General features: G+C 40.0%; 1 protein-coding gene across 4 annotated transcripts in view; it reads left to right on the forward strand.

The window, feature by feature from the left end:
- LOC126277997 (uncharacterized) overlaps positions 1-18,319 on the forward strand; it is a 277,984-nt gene that overhangs the window by 10,312 nt on the left and 249,353 nt on the right. For all 4 annotated transcript variants that reach the window (XM_049977675.1, XM_049977678.1, XM_049977677.1 and 1 more), the window contains exons 2-3: positions 5,573-5,954; positions 7,228-7,695. In XM_049977675.1, coding sequence (XP_049833632.1) covers positions 5,637-5,954; positions 7,228-7,695 — 786 coding nt within the window. In that variant the 5' untranslated portion in view covers positions 5,573-5,636. The remainder of the gene's footprint in view (positions 1-5,572; positions 5,955-7,227; positions 7,696-18,319) is intronic.

Consider the following 18,319-nt stretch of genomic DNA (forward strand, 5'->3'; position numbering starts at 1 on the left):
TGTGTTATGAGCAGAAAATAAATTTGAATTTGCCCTCCAGGGCATTTTGCGTTCCCAAAGTGCCTCCGTAACACATACATGTTGTTTGAACCTCCTGGAATCAAATCTAGGAGCCCGCCTCTCAATTGCTTTGATGTCTTCCTTCAATCCGATGTAGTACAGTTCCCAAACACTTGAGCGGTACTCAAGAATAGGCTCCACCAGCATCCTGTATGCAGTCTCCTTTACAGGTGAACCACTTTTTCCTAAAATTCTCTCAATAAAGCAAAGTTGACCATTTGCCTTCCCTACAACAGTTCTCATATGCTCATTCTATTTCATACTGCTTTGCAGCATTACGCCCAGATATTTAAATGACTTGATTGTGTCAAACGGGACACTAGTAGTACTGTATCCGAACTTCACAGATTTGGTCTTCTTATTCGTTCACATTAATGTACATTTTTCCACATGTAGAGCTAGCTGCCATTCATCATACAAACCAGAATTTTATCTAAGTTGTGTTGTATCTTCCTACAGTCACTCAATTTCAACACCTTTCCTACACCACAGCATCATCAGCAAAGAACTGCAGATTGCTGCCCACCTTATTCACCAAATCATTTATGTGTATAGAGAACAACAGCAGTCCTATCACACTTCCCTGGGGCACTCCTGATGATACCCTTGTCTCTGATAAACACTCACCCTCAAGGACAACATACTTGGTTCTATCACTTAAGAAGTCTTCACACCGATCACGTATTTATCAACTTACTACATATGCTTGTACCTTTGTTAATAGTCTGCAGTGGGGTACTGTGCCAAATGCTTTCCACAAATCTAGAAATATGGAATCTGGCAGTTGCCCTTCATCCATAGTTCATAGTATATCAAGTGAGAAAAGGAAAAACTGAGTTTTCCATGAGTGATGCTTTTTAAAACCATGCTGATTCATGGGCATAAGCTTCTCTGTCTCAAGAAAGTTTATTGTATTCAAACTGAGAATATATTTAAGGATTCTGCAGCTAAGCAAGGTTAGGGATATTGGTCTGTAACATAGCAGACCCATTCGTTTACTTCTTATATACTGTAGTTGCCTGCACTTTTTACCAGTCATTTGAGACTTTCTGCTGGGTGAGAGATTCATGATAAATGCAGGCTAGGTAAGGGGCCAATGCCTTAGAGTACTCATTGCAAAACTGAATTGGGATTCTATCTGGACCTGGTGATTTACTTGCTTTCAAATCTTTCAGTTGTATCTCTATGTCAGGGATGCTCATTACTATGTTATCCATACGGAAGTCTGTCGTATGGTCAAATGAGGGTATGTTTGCACCATTCTCCTGTGTGAATGGTTTCTTGAACGTGAAATTTAAAGCTTCGGCTTTCCTTTTGCTATCTTCAACTGCCACACCAGACCGTTTAGCAAGGGATTAAATGGGGGCCTTAGATCTGCTCAGCAATTTTATATAGGACCAGAATTTTCTTGTGTTATCCACCTGACCTTTTTCTAAGGTGTGATGGTGGTAGTTGTATGTTTTGCACATAGATCTTTTCACAGGTGCACGAATGTCTACTAACCTTTGCTTGTCATCATTTGTGCATCCTCTTTTTAACTGAGAGTGCAAAAGCCTTTGCTTCCTCAGCATCTCCCGAATTTCGTTATTAAACCATGACGGATCTTCTCCATCCTTTATCCACTTACTAGACACACAACTCTCCAGAGCACTATTTACAGTCTGCTTAAACATTGCCCATAATTCCACTATATCCATCTTACTGGAACTAAATGATGGAAATTCACTGTCTAAGTGAGGTGCTAACAACTATTTTTTTCCTCTGTCTAGCAGAAATACTCTCGGAGCATTCTTGTCTGTTTTATTAACCTTTGTAATTGTAATTGCTTTAATGGCATCATGATCGCTAATCCCCATTTCTACACCGACAGTATCAGTAAGTTCTGGCCTATTTGTAGCTTCAAGGTCTAAAATATTTTAATTGTGTGTGGGCTGCCGAACTTGCTGCACAAGACAATTTTCAGAAAACGTGTTTAGAAGTATTTCGGATGTCTGTCTGTGTGTACCCCCTGCAGTGAATGATTCTAGAACTGTCAGAGCGGAATTGGGTGGCCAGTAAAAACATCCAACAATTAACTTGATTTCATCTACATGCGTTGTATGTGACAAGATAACTTCACTGTCACACTCAACTTCGACCTTAACAGAGACAGTACTGTTGTCAACTGCAATGAACATTCCTCCCTCAAATGGCCTCAAATCTTTCTTTCCAATATACATTCCATGATTCACTAATATCTCAGAGCTTTCCCCTTTGGTTTCAGCCAGCTGTCGGTTCCAAGAATAATTTGAGCATGAGAATTTTCCTGTAGGGCAGTAAATTTGGGAACTTTATTATGAATACTTCGACAGTTTACCAGTAAAATGCCGTCTGACATCCCTTGCTGCATATTAACTGGTGAGTAGTTCGCCCTGACAGCTGAGTGCAACGGAATACCATGCTAAGGGGCCTGGGTTCGATTCCCAGTTGGGTCAGAGATTTTCTCCACTTAGGGACTGGGTGTTGCATGGTCTTCATCTTCATCATTATCATTATCATCATCTCATCCCCATTGACGCACAAGTCCCTGAAGTGGCGTCAACTCAAAAAAATTGCACCAGGTGACCAGCCTACCCGACTGGAGACCCTAGCCACACGACATTTCATTTCAACTCGACCTCCATTTTCCATTAGCCTATCTGTTTGATATGCATTTAAATGTTCCCAAAAATATCACTGTGTATCAGTTTCAGGTTTCTGCCAGCATTCTGTACCTAGTATTATTTAAGATTCACCACTCTTCATGAGTGCTTCAAACTGTGGCACTTTGTTAGGAACACTTTGGCGGTTTACCATTAGGTTTTTAATACCCTCACATGAGGGAGGCATGTCCGTCTGTCTGTCTGTACTCCCTGCAATGTATCTGTAGCCATCCCAGTCTACACTCGGTAGGTTAAAATCGCATCCAACTAGTATTGCATGATCTGGGTATTTATGCGCTACTGACCATAGCACTGCTACTTCTGTGTTTTCTACAATTATTATCTGGAGTGGATGTTGAGCCGCCTAGTCTAAAAAACCCTTGTGTATGTCCCACACACAGTCAGCTACCTGAGTTGAAGCCTGTGATGTGCAGTGCACACCTGAACCATATAGGGGGACCCTGAAGTTCTCAATCCTATGATGCAAGTCCAGTAAGTCACAACATAGTTGGTCAGAACGTTCGAAGTCTCTGGTTCAGTTCTTCTCCTCAACTCAAAGCCAGAGTGCAACAATCAGTTCTGGGGACAATGGTGCAAGTTGTAACCTTTGTTGAAACTCCATGCACAAGGCTGATCTTCTCAACCTTCCCTGCCAGTCATTGGAATGACTCAAATATGACTTTGGAGCCCAGGTAACAGGCATCATATGTCCCATTGTGCGCTACAATATGGAGTTGGTTGCACCCTGTCTCCTCAGTGGCTGCTGGAATAGCTTCTTAAACATGTTTAATGGGCAACTCTCCCCCCCCCCCCTCCCCCAACCCCATCCTCAACCCCCACCCCCCACCCCACCCCATCCCTCACCCGCAGGCATACACACTGAGTGCAGCTGGTGTCCTTTGCCATTCCTTGCTGTCATTTCCCTAAGGAGTACCATCGTTCACTGTATTGAGCTGCCAGTGATAATAGGCCTTACCCTTTTGTGTTTGTCTCCTCTTGACACTGGACAAAACACATTTCTCCAAACAGGTGAAGTGAGAGCCACTGGTTTGGTTTCAATTTCAGTAAAAGACTGCATCTGAAACTTTTTGGTTGGGTGATTGGTGCAACAGTCTGAGTTCTCCCTGGTCTGCATCCATTCTGTACAAGATGCCTAGGTCTACCTTTGACCTGCCACTCATAATCAAGAGGACGGGTATTGACAGATTCTGTACTTTCTGCAGAGCAGACAGGATCGACAGTAGAAGATAGTACTTGAGGTACCTCTGCTACTAGTATCACAGGTACAAAACTCTTGGGAGCACTTCCAACACATCAATACGCAGCAGCTGCCAATTGTTGGACAGTAGTCGGGGCAATTTCCAGCTGCTTATGAATGTGAACCTATTCATCTTGTGTTCGAGAACAGTATTCACAGTGGGGCTGCATTTTGGCTGGTGAAATGTATTACAGGGCAGTGAAAAAATAACTGACTATCTTTTAATCTGTTGAGCTAAAAAGTTGCCATTTTATTGCAGGAATCCACAAAACAAGATTTCTATTAAGGCAACACAAAAACCTGTGGCAAAATTGTTAGTTTCCAAAATTGTTTTAATGTTAATTATAGTTGTTAGCAAACTTGAAAACAGATTTAATTTATGATAAATGTAGACTCCTCTTTAAGGTAAAATTAGATGTAACACAATACAATTGTCAGAATATCCACTACAGTAACTAAATCACATACGCTAGTCCCTTAAATGACACAGCGGGTGGTATGTGGATGCAGAACTGGTGCTCAGTAGTTGTGTCCTATATGTCTTCCACAAGGTGGATTGTGTGGCTAATACATGATGATTTTTCTATCGTGGTCGTCAAATGACTTTAGCACAGTTTTGATCTTGTAGCATTGGTGGGGGGAAGATGCCATCACCGTCGCAGAAGACATCGAGCATTAAGGGATGCAGATGGTCCGCAGTAAAGTTCTGGTAGCTGTCATGGTGCCTTTGATTATTATCATAGGTCCCATGTAAGCCCAGATGCACATCCCCCATAGCATGTTTCAGCATCGCTATGCTGCATCCATGGGGGGTTGCATGTTTAGAGTATTCTTTTATCTGGACATGTCAACCTTTTGTGACAAGAAATGTGATTCATCCTAGCAGATACTACATTTTTCATTGATCCACAGCCTAATCTTGATAATTCCCTACTCAATGCAACCTTTGTTGATGATGTCATTGTGCCAACGTTGGAACATGTAGAGATGACCTCAAAGTTCTGTGATGAGGTATGGACATCCAACACCTTGTTGCCTATTCATTGTTCTACTGTCCAACCACATTCCATAGATCCTCATGACAGCACTACATGTATATCTGATAAGCTTCAATGTTTCCTAGATGTCAGTGTTAATAATGTCAGAGAATTTCTCCATTTTTGGCTCTATTTGTAATTTGCTAGAATAATCACCCATTTGTCTCTGGTCTGCTTGTTTGATTTTCTTGCCATGTCCTGTGCCTATAATAGCTTTCGGTGTGGTGGTAGGTGTTTTGGGTTATCAGACCTATTTTCCATGGCCCTAGATTATTCTTCTTCATTGTAGGTATCAAAACCAATGAAGGCAGCATTTTTCCCACTTAGGTTGTCATTTAAGTAAGTGGAAATGTGTCTTATTAATTTGCCTAGGGGAAAGAGGAGGAAGAGGTAAGATAGAACAACCCAAGAATACTGTAAAAAGAAGTGGAGGAAACTATGTTGAAGGAGACTTTTGTTTTTTTAGCAGCAATTTGTAACATTCACTGAATCAGAAATTTTTCATACAATGAACTTAATTTGCTTTCTTCCTACAGGTTACTGAAAATGTGAATTGCACTGCAGAGCCAGTAGCACTGTGCATTTTTCTTAAAGTGTTTCATGGATTCTCAGAATAACACACGGGAGAGTGCAAGAACATGCAAAAACAAAGAAACAGAAAATGTAAAAGTGTTTGTTCTTACACCTTCAGAATTGGCAAGTATTGGGTTAATAACCAAAGTGGAAAATGGTCAAGCTGTTCTGTTGCCTACAAAGAAAGGGAATAATGTGGATACGTCAACCACCTTAAGCCAAATTATTGCAAAAAAACAGTCTTTGACCATCAAGGATGTAGTTACAGCAGAAAGATCTCAGCCTGTAACAGGTTGTTCATCTGCTTCAGCGTCATCATCTGTTCTGAGGAACCAAAAGAGAAAGGTATTTAAAAGTAATTTTTATTCCCTTTGATCTAGTGCAAGGAGTATGTACAAAAGTAGTTGTGTTAGAAATAATATTGAAGCCTAAAAATTGGCAATAAAATTTGCAAAAATAGTTTCATTGTTATTGTTGTGGTTTTCTTGTTACCACAGTATTGTTGTGGTAGCTGTGGTTGCTAGTTTATTGTTGTTGTCCATGTTTTTATTGAAATTTTAGTCTTTTTACATACATTTCTTTGATTTACACACTACTTCACTGAAAAAATAAGACAATTAGCAAATTCAGGGTGTTTCACATGTGATGCAAGTGCTACCTCTGATGTTGCCCCCCTGTTGGCAAGCTGTCACTACCGAGTGATGCTTGGGTATGTTCTCTCTGGTAGTGGCGGATGGTGTATTGGCTTTAACTGTGTATACACTACACAAGTTAGGAACAACCATAGAAGGAAGTATGAGAAATTTGTGGCACCATTTAACCTTCAGACTGTTGTCAGTAGTGCTACTCTTAGATGGGAACTTTATTGTCATAAAATATACCTTGCAATGCTGTCACATATGTTCTTGTATTAAATAACTTTTAATCTTTTAGATATGTTAGTTCTCTGAAAAAGGGTTGTTGTATATTGCACACACATCTGTCAGAAGTTCTTGTCTGGGGAAATATTGGTTCAGTACTTCAAGTTGCATTCATTGTACAACGCACTTCTGTTTTCACATAATGCAGATGTAACTGGTGAGGATTTACAGTACTCCAACATCGTTCTCAGAATTCACATACTTTGCTAAAAGCAGCAATACATTGTCAGACACGAAGAGCATTTAAGGATTAATGTCTCCATTATAAACGGATTACAATAGCTGATTGCAGTACTTATGTCTAACAAGAGAATCTGAATTGTTCACATGACACACTGTTACTCTGTAATGTTTCAGTTTCAGTTTGTGCACAATTTTGTGAGCAGATGCGACTGATGCACAAGTCTGAAGTGTTAAATGGTGCAACGATTTTCTTGGAGTTATTTCCAAAGTCACTCCTAACTTGGATGGCTTATTCTCACTTGCCACCTGTCCTATTATCTGTGACAGTCCAAAACATGACAAGGGGATCGCTGCTGCTGTCCTCGGGGATTATTGGATCCTGTGAATGCCAGAGACACTGCTTACATTTATGTGAAACACCATTTTTGTAGAATAGTTCCTCAAAGATGAAATTTTAAAAATTCCTGTAATGTATAAATTATTGCAAAGATAATGTTCTGTTCAATTTCAAACAGGGTTTTGATGAGCAAGATGTTACTATAACAGTTGTCAAGCAGAATGACAGTAAGGCTGCATTAAATGTTGAAACAGCCAAAACTCATGAGGATGTCACAGTCACAGTCAGCAAATTGACTTCTACAAGTACAAGTGTGCCAAGGAGTGATGTGAGTTCTCCTCAAGTTAAAAGATCTTGTGGGAGTAATGCTCATACAGCTACAAACCTGTCAGGTGATGCTAACAACTCCTCACAAATGAAAACTGCCACTGTAAATAACCCTCATAATCCTGCAACTGAACTAAGCAGTGGTGTAGATGCTCCTCAAGTGAAAACAGCTGGTGTAAATAACTTCTGTATAAATACAAATGTGTCACGGAAAGGCGTAATTCCCAGTCCAACGAAAACAGTTCGTAGACATGACCCTCGTAAACCATTAGCAGATTTCGATAAATGGACACCAAATCTTCTCAAAAGGACATGTAAGGTAAATACTCTATACTTCATAATAATTAATGTATACACCTACTGCTTCATCATCTGACCCTTTGAGCCAGCATACTGTGTTCACTAGTTATTATCAGCACTGTATAATTCTTCCCCCCCCCCCCCCCCTCCCCCTTCCTCACTGGCCCCTCCCCTCTCCCCTCCAATTGATCCAACTTGGTAACCAGTTTGAGTAACTGGAATCGTGATTAATTGGATGTAAGGAACCATATTTTAACATCTGTTACATTAGTGTGGCAATTGGGAAGTTGACAACCCTTATTTTGTATTCTTCTTGTGTAAAATTTTAATGCCCCAAAATGCTACCATCTTGTCAGATGTTTGCATTTGTGATAATTGTATCTACTTCTTAATAAATAATAAATGTATTCTCATTGTTAACACAAATAAATGTGAGAGGTACTCAGTAATGCCTAAAAATTCAAATACATGATAAGAAAATGATGGAATCATGCTTTCTACCCACTTTACACAACAAGTGCCAAATCATTTGTTCATCATAAATTTTGGGCTTATTGCTTGTAATAACTAGTCACTCTTCATTCAGATAGGGGAGATAGTAAAATTTTGGCACAACTTGACTAAAAGAAGGGATAAATTGACAGGGCACATCGTGAGAAATCAGACAGTTGTCAGTTTGGTACAGGAAGTAAGTTTCAGGAGGGGGAGGGGGGACGACTGAATTGTAGATAGCGACCACAGTTTGATTGCAGTAAACAGGTTCAAATAGTTGTGCACAGTAATTAATGCAGATAAGGAGGAGGAAGGAAAGAAGATTGGGGTTTAATGTCCCTTCGGCAACGAGATAATTAAGAGACAGGACATAAGCTCAGGCGAGAGGAGGATAAGGAATAAATGGGCTGTGTCCTTTGAAATGAGCCATCCTGGCATTTGCCTTGAGTGATTCAGGGAACCATGGAAAGCCTAAATAGGGATGGGCAGACGAAGATTTGAACTGTCATCATCCTGAATGACCACTGCCTAATATGATGGGGTGAGTACTAGATAGACTTGTGTGGAAAGCTGCATCAAACCAGTCTTCATACCGAAGATGAAGACTACAACAACAGTGTCAGTAATGAAAATGAAATGGAGGAGACATCTAGTTTACTTTCTCGTCTTCCCTTGGAGTTCACCAGAGGAATTATAGATCCATTTCCATCCATTTGTCAGGCTACATTTCATTCCATCTTCTTTACAGTCACTTAAAATCTTCTACTCCAGTTTCTTCCCTGATCCATTTTTTCATCTCTCTCCATTGCTTTGTGTCTAATTTTACTCTGTGTTTTACTAGGCTATAATCACATCTTGCACAGTATTTTTTTTATTTTTGATAAAATACTCTTTCGCCCACACACCTTCCCCCCACCAGGGTTGCTCACAACTCTTGTGAGTAAGTAATAGGCAAACAGGGCCCCAGTCTTTACTGTAATGCATCGCTTTTTCTCTTTCTTCAACCCTGTGTCTAATCTGTGGCTGTCCTATTCTTTCCCTCAGTAGTGGCAGCCAGTAATGACTGTGCACAGGTCTGGAAACTGGGAAGATCGCATGCAGAGGTCTGGCCATTATTGTAACCTTGGGGCATGCTTCTACAGTAACTGTTATTTGTGATTGTGGAATGTTATATATTATGGAGGATGAAGAACTTGGCATAACTCATCCAGTTGTGAGAAAGGTACATCTATTTTCAGAAAAATAAAAATAAAGAACCCTCATCCTCAAGGTGCGTTGAGCCTGATGGGGAAGCTGGCTGTTTAGACGAAACAGTAATTGCTGGGCTATCTCTGAGGAACCTGTTGCACATTGATTGTGTTATACTTACTCCGCAAGTGGAGCTCTGCCTGGAGGGAGTGTGTATGTCCCTAGCTGTTCACAGCAACATTGTCATGATGTCTCTTAACTAATAACACTCCCAACAGAAAGTGTGTACCAGTAGGAAATAAACACACTGAAATGAATTATATAGCTTGGCTTGGTAAGCCCTCCTAATGAAGCTTCTATTAGAGATAGTAACAGAACACATCTAACAGTACGGAATGTTTTTGTAGTAATTAAATGTTGAGAAGGATCATGCTGAGATATAATGGGCATAATTACAGCAGAACTGCAGGAATAATAAACTAAAAGGCATCATGAAGACATGCACTATAGTGAAAAAGTTTGAGAGAGAATTCATTCTTATTAACTTTCAGTGTGCAGTTGTTACCTGAGGATCTTAAGGCAAGCTTCATTGACTGTAAGAAAGACCTTTCAGTCAAAATCTTCTAAGGAACTTCAAATGCCAGCAGTTTGGCCATACTTGGCACATAAGGGCAATGCAATGTGCAGACCATGTAATCAAGCTGCCCTTGAACCAGGGATCTCGTTCTCATCCCTGTCATGATGCGTTAACTGCTTAGGTAAATACTGAGTCTGGAGCTGAGAGCTTACCATATGCTGAAGCAGATAAGTTACCGCCAACTAGCTTTAATACATAATTTACCATTCATTAAACCAGATGTGTGGAGTAGTGCCTCATTGCAAACAGAAACGTGTAATGCTGGCTGCAATGCATTGTACAAAATGTCAAGTCACTTTTAAATCATTTCAGGCAACTTAACTGGTCCATCAGTTACTAAATTTAGATGGTTTATCTCCAGCTACAGTTTCGCCTTCCTCGGCACAGAAGGAGAAGGCGGCAATCAGAGATAAACCAATTACTAAGAAACTTGAGTGAAAAACCATACGATCAGAAAACTCCAACATCTACATATTCTGATGACAGAGCTATAGACATACAAGGATTGGGGGGGGGGGGGGGGGGGTAAACAAAAATACAGAAACATAAAAAAAAACATAAGACATTATCATGCCTAAAATGATGTAGGAAAACCATTGGCATTTGAAATAGCTTCCAGCGGAATGGGTTAGTACAGGTCCTGTATGGTTTTCAAGGGACTCTTGTACCATTCCTCCTGCAAAACAATGTCAAGTTCGGTTAACAACGATTGAGGTCAGAAATGATGATGCTCCTTTTTATCCAAAGTAGACCGCAAAAGCTATACAATATTGAGAACTGTTGACTGAGGTGGCCAGGAAGATGGGACAATTCGTCCTTGTGTTCATGAAACCAGTCCTGGATGATTTGAGTTGTGTGAACAGGGACTCTGTAATCCTGGAAGACAGCATCACCATTGGGGAAGAAATATTGTACCATGTGATGGACTTGATCAGCCAGAGTGATCACATAAGCCTGGGCCGTAATACAGTCTTGCAGAGTAACAGGAATACCAGGGTGGTTTAAAAAGTTCTCGGAATCACCACAAGAGGTCAGTGCTAGCGCAAGGAGAGTATTCATTGGACTGTTGCCTGTAAACACATGCCATTTCAGTGCTCTGGAAGAGAACTGTGGCAGTGACGTCACTCTGTTGTTGTTCCCGCATAGTGATTTGCAAAGATGGAAAAAAATCAGGATTCGAGCAGTGATTAAGTTCATCGTATGAAGTATGAAAGCAAAGCTCATTCATGCCGATCTCCACAATAGACTATGGGACTCTGTTCCTTCATATTCAACTGTTGCAAAGCAGACAAATGAATTTAAATTTGGTAAAGAGAGCTTAGATCACAATCTGCATAGTTGTCGACCAAGGTGTGTCACTACTCCAGAAATCATTGCTAAAGTGCACAAATGGTCATGGAGGATCACCATTTGAAAGTGCTGGATGTCATCTGAAAGGGTATATCACATTTTAACTGAAGAATTAGAAATGAAAAAATTTATCTGCAAGATGAGTGCCACAACTCTTGATGCTGGATCCAAAACGCATAAGAATGGACAGATTGGAACAATGTTTGGCCCGTTTTAGGAGAAATAAACAAGTTTTTTTTTGCGTTGGTTTGTGAGCACAGCTGAAACTTGGGTGCACTACTACACCCCAGAGACAAAACAACAATCAAAGCAGGGGAAACATGCTGATTCTCCACTACCAAAGAAAGCAAAGACAGTTCCTTCGGCGGGAAAGGTCATGGCATCAGTGTTCTGGGATGCGAAGGCAATTCTGTTTGTAGATTATCTCCCCATTGGACAAACAATTACTGGAGAATACTATGCTAACCTCCTGGACAAATTGCAACAAAAGTTACACGAAAAAAGGCCAAATTTAGCAAGGAAGAAAGTCATGTTCCATTAAGACAATACGCGCCCACACACGTGCAGTCGCCACGGCAAAATTACATGAACTAAGGTATGAATTGTTGCCACACCCAGCTTATTCACCTGACATGGCTCCATCAGACTTCCATCTCTCACCAAAACCGAAAAATTTTCCTTGATTGTCGAAGATTCACTTCAAACGAAGAATTGACAGCTGAGGTTGACAACTATTTTGCAGGTGTGGAGGAAACTCATTTTCAATATGGGATCAAGGTACTGGAACATTCTTGGACCAAGTGAATTAATCTACAAGGAGACTACAATGAAAAATTAAAAAAAAGTTTCAGTGGTTTAAATACTTTTTTTTGTATTCTGTCCAGAGAACTTTTCAAACCTCCCTCTTAGTATGATATGGCTGCCCAAACCCTCACTAAACCCCTGCCGTGTTTTACTCGTGGGATGTAAAATCAGCCAGAAGTTGGAAACAGTGTAAAAGAAGACTTACCCAACCAAATGATGTTCTTCCATTGCTCCATAGTCCAGGTATTATGGTTTCGACGCCATGTTTTGCTGTTACGGACATTTGCATCACTGATGAGTGCTTTTATAATTCCAGCTCACCCTCCAATTTCTTGCTTCTGAGCTTCCTTTATGTTGTTTTCGTGCTGATGGGGTTTGTGAGTGTAATGTTGAGTTTAAAATGACTTTTGCAATTGTCTTCCACTTATTTACTGTCACAGTCTTCTTGAATGACTGTCGGTCACACACATTTTTTCCGCATTGTGATTTAAGAGATGATGTTCTTTTCTTTCCATTTTCCCTGTAAGAGATATACGGTAAATCTTTGATATGGTGCCTCTTGAAACACCTGACAGACGACTGTAAGTGCTGTCTTTGCATGTTGTTCGTGGATTCTCACTGTGAAGTTGTATCAGCATAAAAGGAACGTGAAATATGATTTTACCTTATCTGTTTTTCACCTTCGGTCCTGTGAAGATGGTCCACAACCAAAATCAGTAGACATAAGATTTTAAAATAAATGCCGGATGGTTAAAATGCACTTTTTCAATTACTTATCAGCACCAACAATTTGTCCCCATGTTTGAAGTCCCCAATACAATGCACTCACAACACAGAATGCTGTTCTGATCATGACTGACATCTGAAATGTATTGAGAAGCCATTTGTGGTCAGATATGACAGTGCAGCCTGCAGGCTAAGCTAGCGTCTGCATTTATGTTCAAGCATGCATTTTTGCACTTTTTCCAAATTTTGCACCACCATGTAGAGACAGTGGTAACAGAACCATATATTAATCCTCCATGTGTGCCCCCCCCCCCCCCTGCTCCCACTCACTCACTCACAAGCCTTGAAAAATAGTAACCATACATCAGTAGAGTTTGAATTATTAGAAGACTCAAATAGAGGAGCAAACCTTCCTCCATATACGAGGGCTATCCACAAAGTAAATTACGCTTTGGAATTAAAAATAAATAAAGTATTGGAATTTTTTTTATTATATACAGATGAAAGCCACCCTTAGATACTACTTTTCTACATATTTGCCATTTAAATTAAGGCAGTTATCGTAGCGATGGACGAGCTTGGAAATTCCTTCGTCGTAAAATTCGGCTGCCTGCGCCTTCAACCACGTGGTTACCTGTTTTGGGACAGAAAAGGTGTGATTTTTGTGGATTTCCTGAAAAGAGGCACTACAATAAACTCTCAAAGGTATTGCCAAACTCTGCACAACCTCAGAAGAGCAATACAAAACAAGCACAGGGGAAAGTTGGGCTCAGATCTTGCTGATTCACGACAACGCCCGGGCCCACATGGCAAATGCCACTCGTGAAGTTCTTGAATCTTTTAAGTGGGAGTTGTTTCCTCATCCAGTGTACAGTCCCGACCTGGCACCGAGCGACTTCCACTTATTCCCAGCAATGAAGAAGTGGTTGGCTATGCAGCGTTTTGATGATGACGCACAGCTTCAAGAAGAGGTAACCACGTGGTTGAAGGCTCAGGCGGCCGAATTTTACGACGAAGGAATTTCCAAGCTCATCCATCGCTGTGATAAGTGCCTTAATTTAAATGGCAACTATGTAGAAAAGTAGTATTTAAGTGTGGTTTTCATCTGTATATAATAAAAAAATTTCCAATACTTTATTTATTTTTAATTCCAAAACGTAATGTACTTTGTGGATAGCCCTCGTATTTGCTACAGACACAAATCAAGACATTTCCCTCATGCTAAGGGGATTCAAGATTTGTTGGAGGAATGGGGGTGGTGAAAGGATGAAGAATGCAGTTAGTAAGTTTGTTAGAGACTCACCAGTCTTCACCCATCACCAGTAGCACTAAACTACAAGCGATAGCTATATTGATTTATGATCCACAAGTAGTAAAAATAATATGCCCTATCTTCATTTAAAGCTGCTGCAACACTTATCGTGGGTAGATTTGTAGAGAATATGCTTTTTTAGTGGCCATGTCTTCTCCATTCCCTGCTACGGATCTCTCAGTATGCTCACCTACTTTTGTAGACACTGCTTTAATGGGAGCAATAAATCACTTGTATTCTAGTGACCACTTTCCTGTTTTAATGCACCTAGTTGAGACAGTAGTACCTAAATGTCATTCATGTTAAGTAAAGGTGCTGATATTTATGTGACTGGACATTCTGAAATCAATACCATGCTCATCACAAATAATCTCAGTTTAATTTTTAGTTGAAAATAGTTCTTGCCAAGTCCATTTAATGTGTGTTCCTCTTCTATAATGATGTCTTCTTGAGAGCCATGTTCTTTCCGACAAGTTAAAAGTCTACAATCTGTGAACTCTTGTAATTTCTGCTGTCAAACCCAGAATTTTCCACTGATGAACTGTTCTTTTGTTTTTGTCCTTCATGTTCATTAAGATTACCCATTATCATACTGGTTAAGAAATTGAAGGTCCATTGACAGAGTAGCTTTCCCCTCTTCGAATGTCTTGCTCTGAGTGGCTATTGCAATGTCATCTGCATAGCAGAATTTTTGCGATTTAGTTGTTGGCATGTCACTCATGTATAGTTTGAAGAGAAGGGAAGCCAACACTGATCCCTATGGGAGCCCATTGTTTATTGTGTAGCATTTACTCCTAGATTGACCTATGTTCACTCCGAAGTAGCAATTTTTCAACATGTTTCCAGAAGCTTAGTTGTCTTGTGGCAAGGGATTGCTTTTTTCAGCTTGAGTATGAGTCCGTCGAGCCAGATGGTATCATAGGTGGCCGAGAGGTCCACAAAAGCCCCACAGCTTTTTTGGGCCCTTTGAAAGCCTGGCTCAATGTATGAGGTTAAGGTAAGGAATTGTTCACAGCAGCTCTGTTTGTTCCTAAATCCTTCCTGGTCTGTGCAAATTAGTCTATCTATGGAGTCACATATTCTTTTGTACGGACCTTCAACTTCTTAACCAGTATTATACAAAATGGAGGCTTTGCCCAAATCCAAATAAAGCTGAGGTAAGGGTTTTCCACCTGAACAATCATGAGGCAAGATGGGAGTTAAAAGTAACATTCTGCAATGACTGATTGACGCACAACAGCCATCCAAAATATCTAGGAATAACTCTTGAACGGTCACTAACCTATAAAAAACACCTAGAAATAACCAGTCAAAAGATAAAAAATCGAAATAATATATTATGAAAGCTGAATGGAACCTCCTGGGGAGCTCAAGCTAACACCCTACGCACCACAGCACAATCTCTTGTTTACTCAGTGGCAGAATACTGCGCCCCATTCTGGTACAAGAGCACACACACGAACAAAATAGATGTCCAGCTTAATACCACCATGAGGATTGCATCAGGAACTCTGCAATCAACCACTTCCCTGGCTTCAAGCGCTTTGCAATATAGCTCCTCCCTCCCTCAGAAGGCAACAAGCAGCTATCTGAGAATGGAAGTAAATTGATGACCCCTCTGTCTCTGAAGATATACCTATCTGAAAAATATTGAACCATCTACCAACTACCTGCCTAAAATCCAGGGTACTTATATGGGAAGACGAAGTCCTCAGATTCTCAGAAAGGTACGACATAGCAAGGGAATGGAGGCAATACTGGTCGCTGAATAATCACCATCCTCTCATCACTGATTTTGATCCTTCAATAACGGTGGCAGGAATGCAAATGCCCAGAAGAACTTGGTGCAGACTTAATCGTGTGAGGACTAACCACAGCAGGTGTAAGGCCATTCTCCACAAATGGAAACTTACTGATGACCCTGAATGCGACTGTGGTGCAGGAGAACAAACAATCCCTCACCTGATCTTCCAATGTCCTGCAAGGAGGTTTGAAGGAGAATGGAGGGATATAATGAATGCTGCTCCACGTGCTGTTCAGTGGGTGACCTGCTTAGATGTGGACTTGTAATAGCTGCAGTGGCTGTCTCCCTAATCTTTCGCATATTGTTGTTTGCAATCAATCATTTAATAATATATTTGTAATTTGTTTATTATATTAATTAATAGTATGTGTGCAATTTTACTCTGTAGATGCCATACGCTAAATAAATAAATAAAAACCCATTATCATCTTCTTGTAATATCTGTTTCGCTAGTCAGTTTCTGTAAATCTTTGTGAAGGTCTTGCTTTCATCATCAGAATGTGAGCATTCTTAATCAGAAGGCTAGTTTGTTGCAGCTTTCTGTTCTAGTCTGTCCCGTGCAAGCCATTTCATCTTTACATATTTAAGGCAGCCCACAGCCATTTGAACTTTCTTACTCTCTGATCTCCATCTACAATTTTTACCCCCAACACATTATTCCATTATCAAACTGACAGTTCCTTGATACCTCAGGGTCTGTCTCACCACCTGATCCCTTTGCCCATGGCTTTAAGGATGTCATGAGAAAAGCCCAAGTAAAGTTTCACAGAATGGAAGAGTTCATGCTGTTCGATGTAGCTCATTACATTTGAGCTCAAAATACATTAAAAATTTTGCAATAAATGTATGTCTAGGGTATTTGGTGGTAGTTTTGTGGATACTTCTGCTACTCTTCTGTAGACTGATGTGACCTACAGTTAAAAGAGGAGCTAAATAAGCTACAATAATATGTGTGGAACCTGATATGGATTACATCTGGCCCTGGAACTTCGTTCAGTTTTACCAGTTTCAGCTGTTTCTCAACACTTCTGAGACATCACTCATTTTTGAGTGTTTGCGCTATTAAACTGAGGAAAGTACTCATTGATGTTTGGTTATATGGGAACATTAGAAAATGGAGTTCAGCATTTCTGCTTTTACACTGCTACCATCAAGTTTGGTTTCTCTGTCATCAACGAGTGCCTAGACTCCAACCTTGGTGGCACTAACAGCCTCTACATGACCGTAGTTTGTGTGGGGTTTGTGAGTGATCTGTCAATAATATTCTTTAAATAATTTTTTATAGCTAAGACCATGTTTAAAACTATTTTTATATTGACCAATTTTGATGGGTAAGACTCTCATTTTCATATCTGTAATGTTACGCACTTAAATGTATTTCATCTATCGTCATTATATTTGTTAGGCATTACAGATGAGGAAATGGCAATTATGTATTTACATACTTTCAAAAACTTTTTTAGTTGTACATCATGTTCCAGTGTGCATTCATTACTTATGCCATGTTAACATTTTGTGCTTACATTTAGCAAAATGGGAAGGAGGGGGTAGGGGGGGAGAGGGGGGGGGGGTGCAAGAGGGGGCAGGTGACATGTGGAGTGGGGTGGTTTATAGCATGAACACCACACCTAGTAACAATATATATCATATATTTACCCAAAAATAAGGGTGCATAACTATAACATAATGAAGCAAACAATGGAAACTCCATGTTGGAATATCAACAATGTCAGGAAAAGGATAGATTACTATGCACCACAAGTTGACATGTCGAGTTGCAGACAGTCACAACAAAATGACAGTTACATGTGTTAACTTTACCGTGTAGTGCCATAGAAGAAACAGAACCACATGCGTCTGAAGGCCTAAATGTACCTGTACCTTTTCATTGGAAATCCATGTAATCTCCAGAACTATTCTGGATACACAAATATTATATTCTACTCTAGAGCACAGTACAGTATTTGATGTAACTATAATTCTTCATCACAAAATATCCAGGTATTTCTGTTTCATAATAAACCAGGTAAGTAGGAATACAACATATACATTTCGTGACTACTAAGCTTTTCCTGTGTCTTACCATTTCAGTCAGTCATAAGTACACACCACTATCACTTGGTTCTGTAGTTGGTTAAAATAAGTTTTTTTAAAAATTATTATTAAAGAAAAGGGGTTAGTAATATGAGGTGGTCCATGTGACACAGCCACAGAACTAAAAGGTACGTGCTGTGCTGGCATGTGAGTAGCAAAATTTAAGTTGCAATGCAGGTGAAGAGCAGATTGTTGTTATTTTTATTATCTGCTTACACAGATAACTTAAAACAGAA

This window comes from Schistocerca gregaria, chromosome 6 (genome assembly GCF_023897955.1).
Source record: "Schistocerca gregaria isolate iqSchGreg1 chromosome 6, iqSchGreg1.2, whole genome shotgun sequence".
In the NCBI taxonomy this organism is placed as follows: domain Eukaryota; kingdom Metazoa; phylum Arthropoda; class Insecta; order Orthoptera; family Acrididae; genus Schistocerca; species Schistocerca gregaria.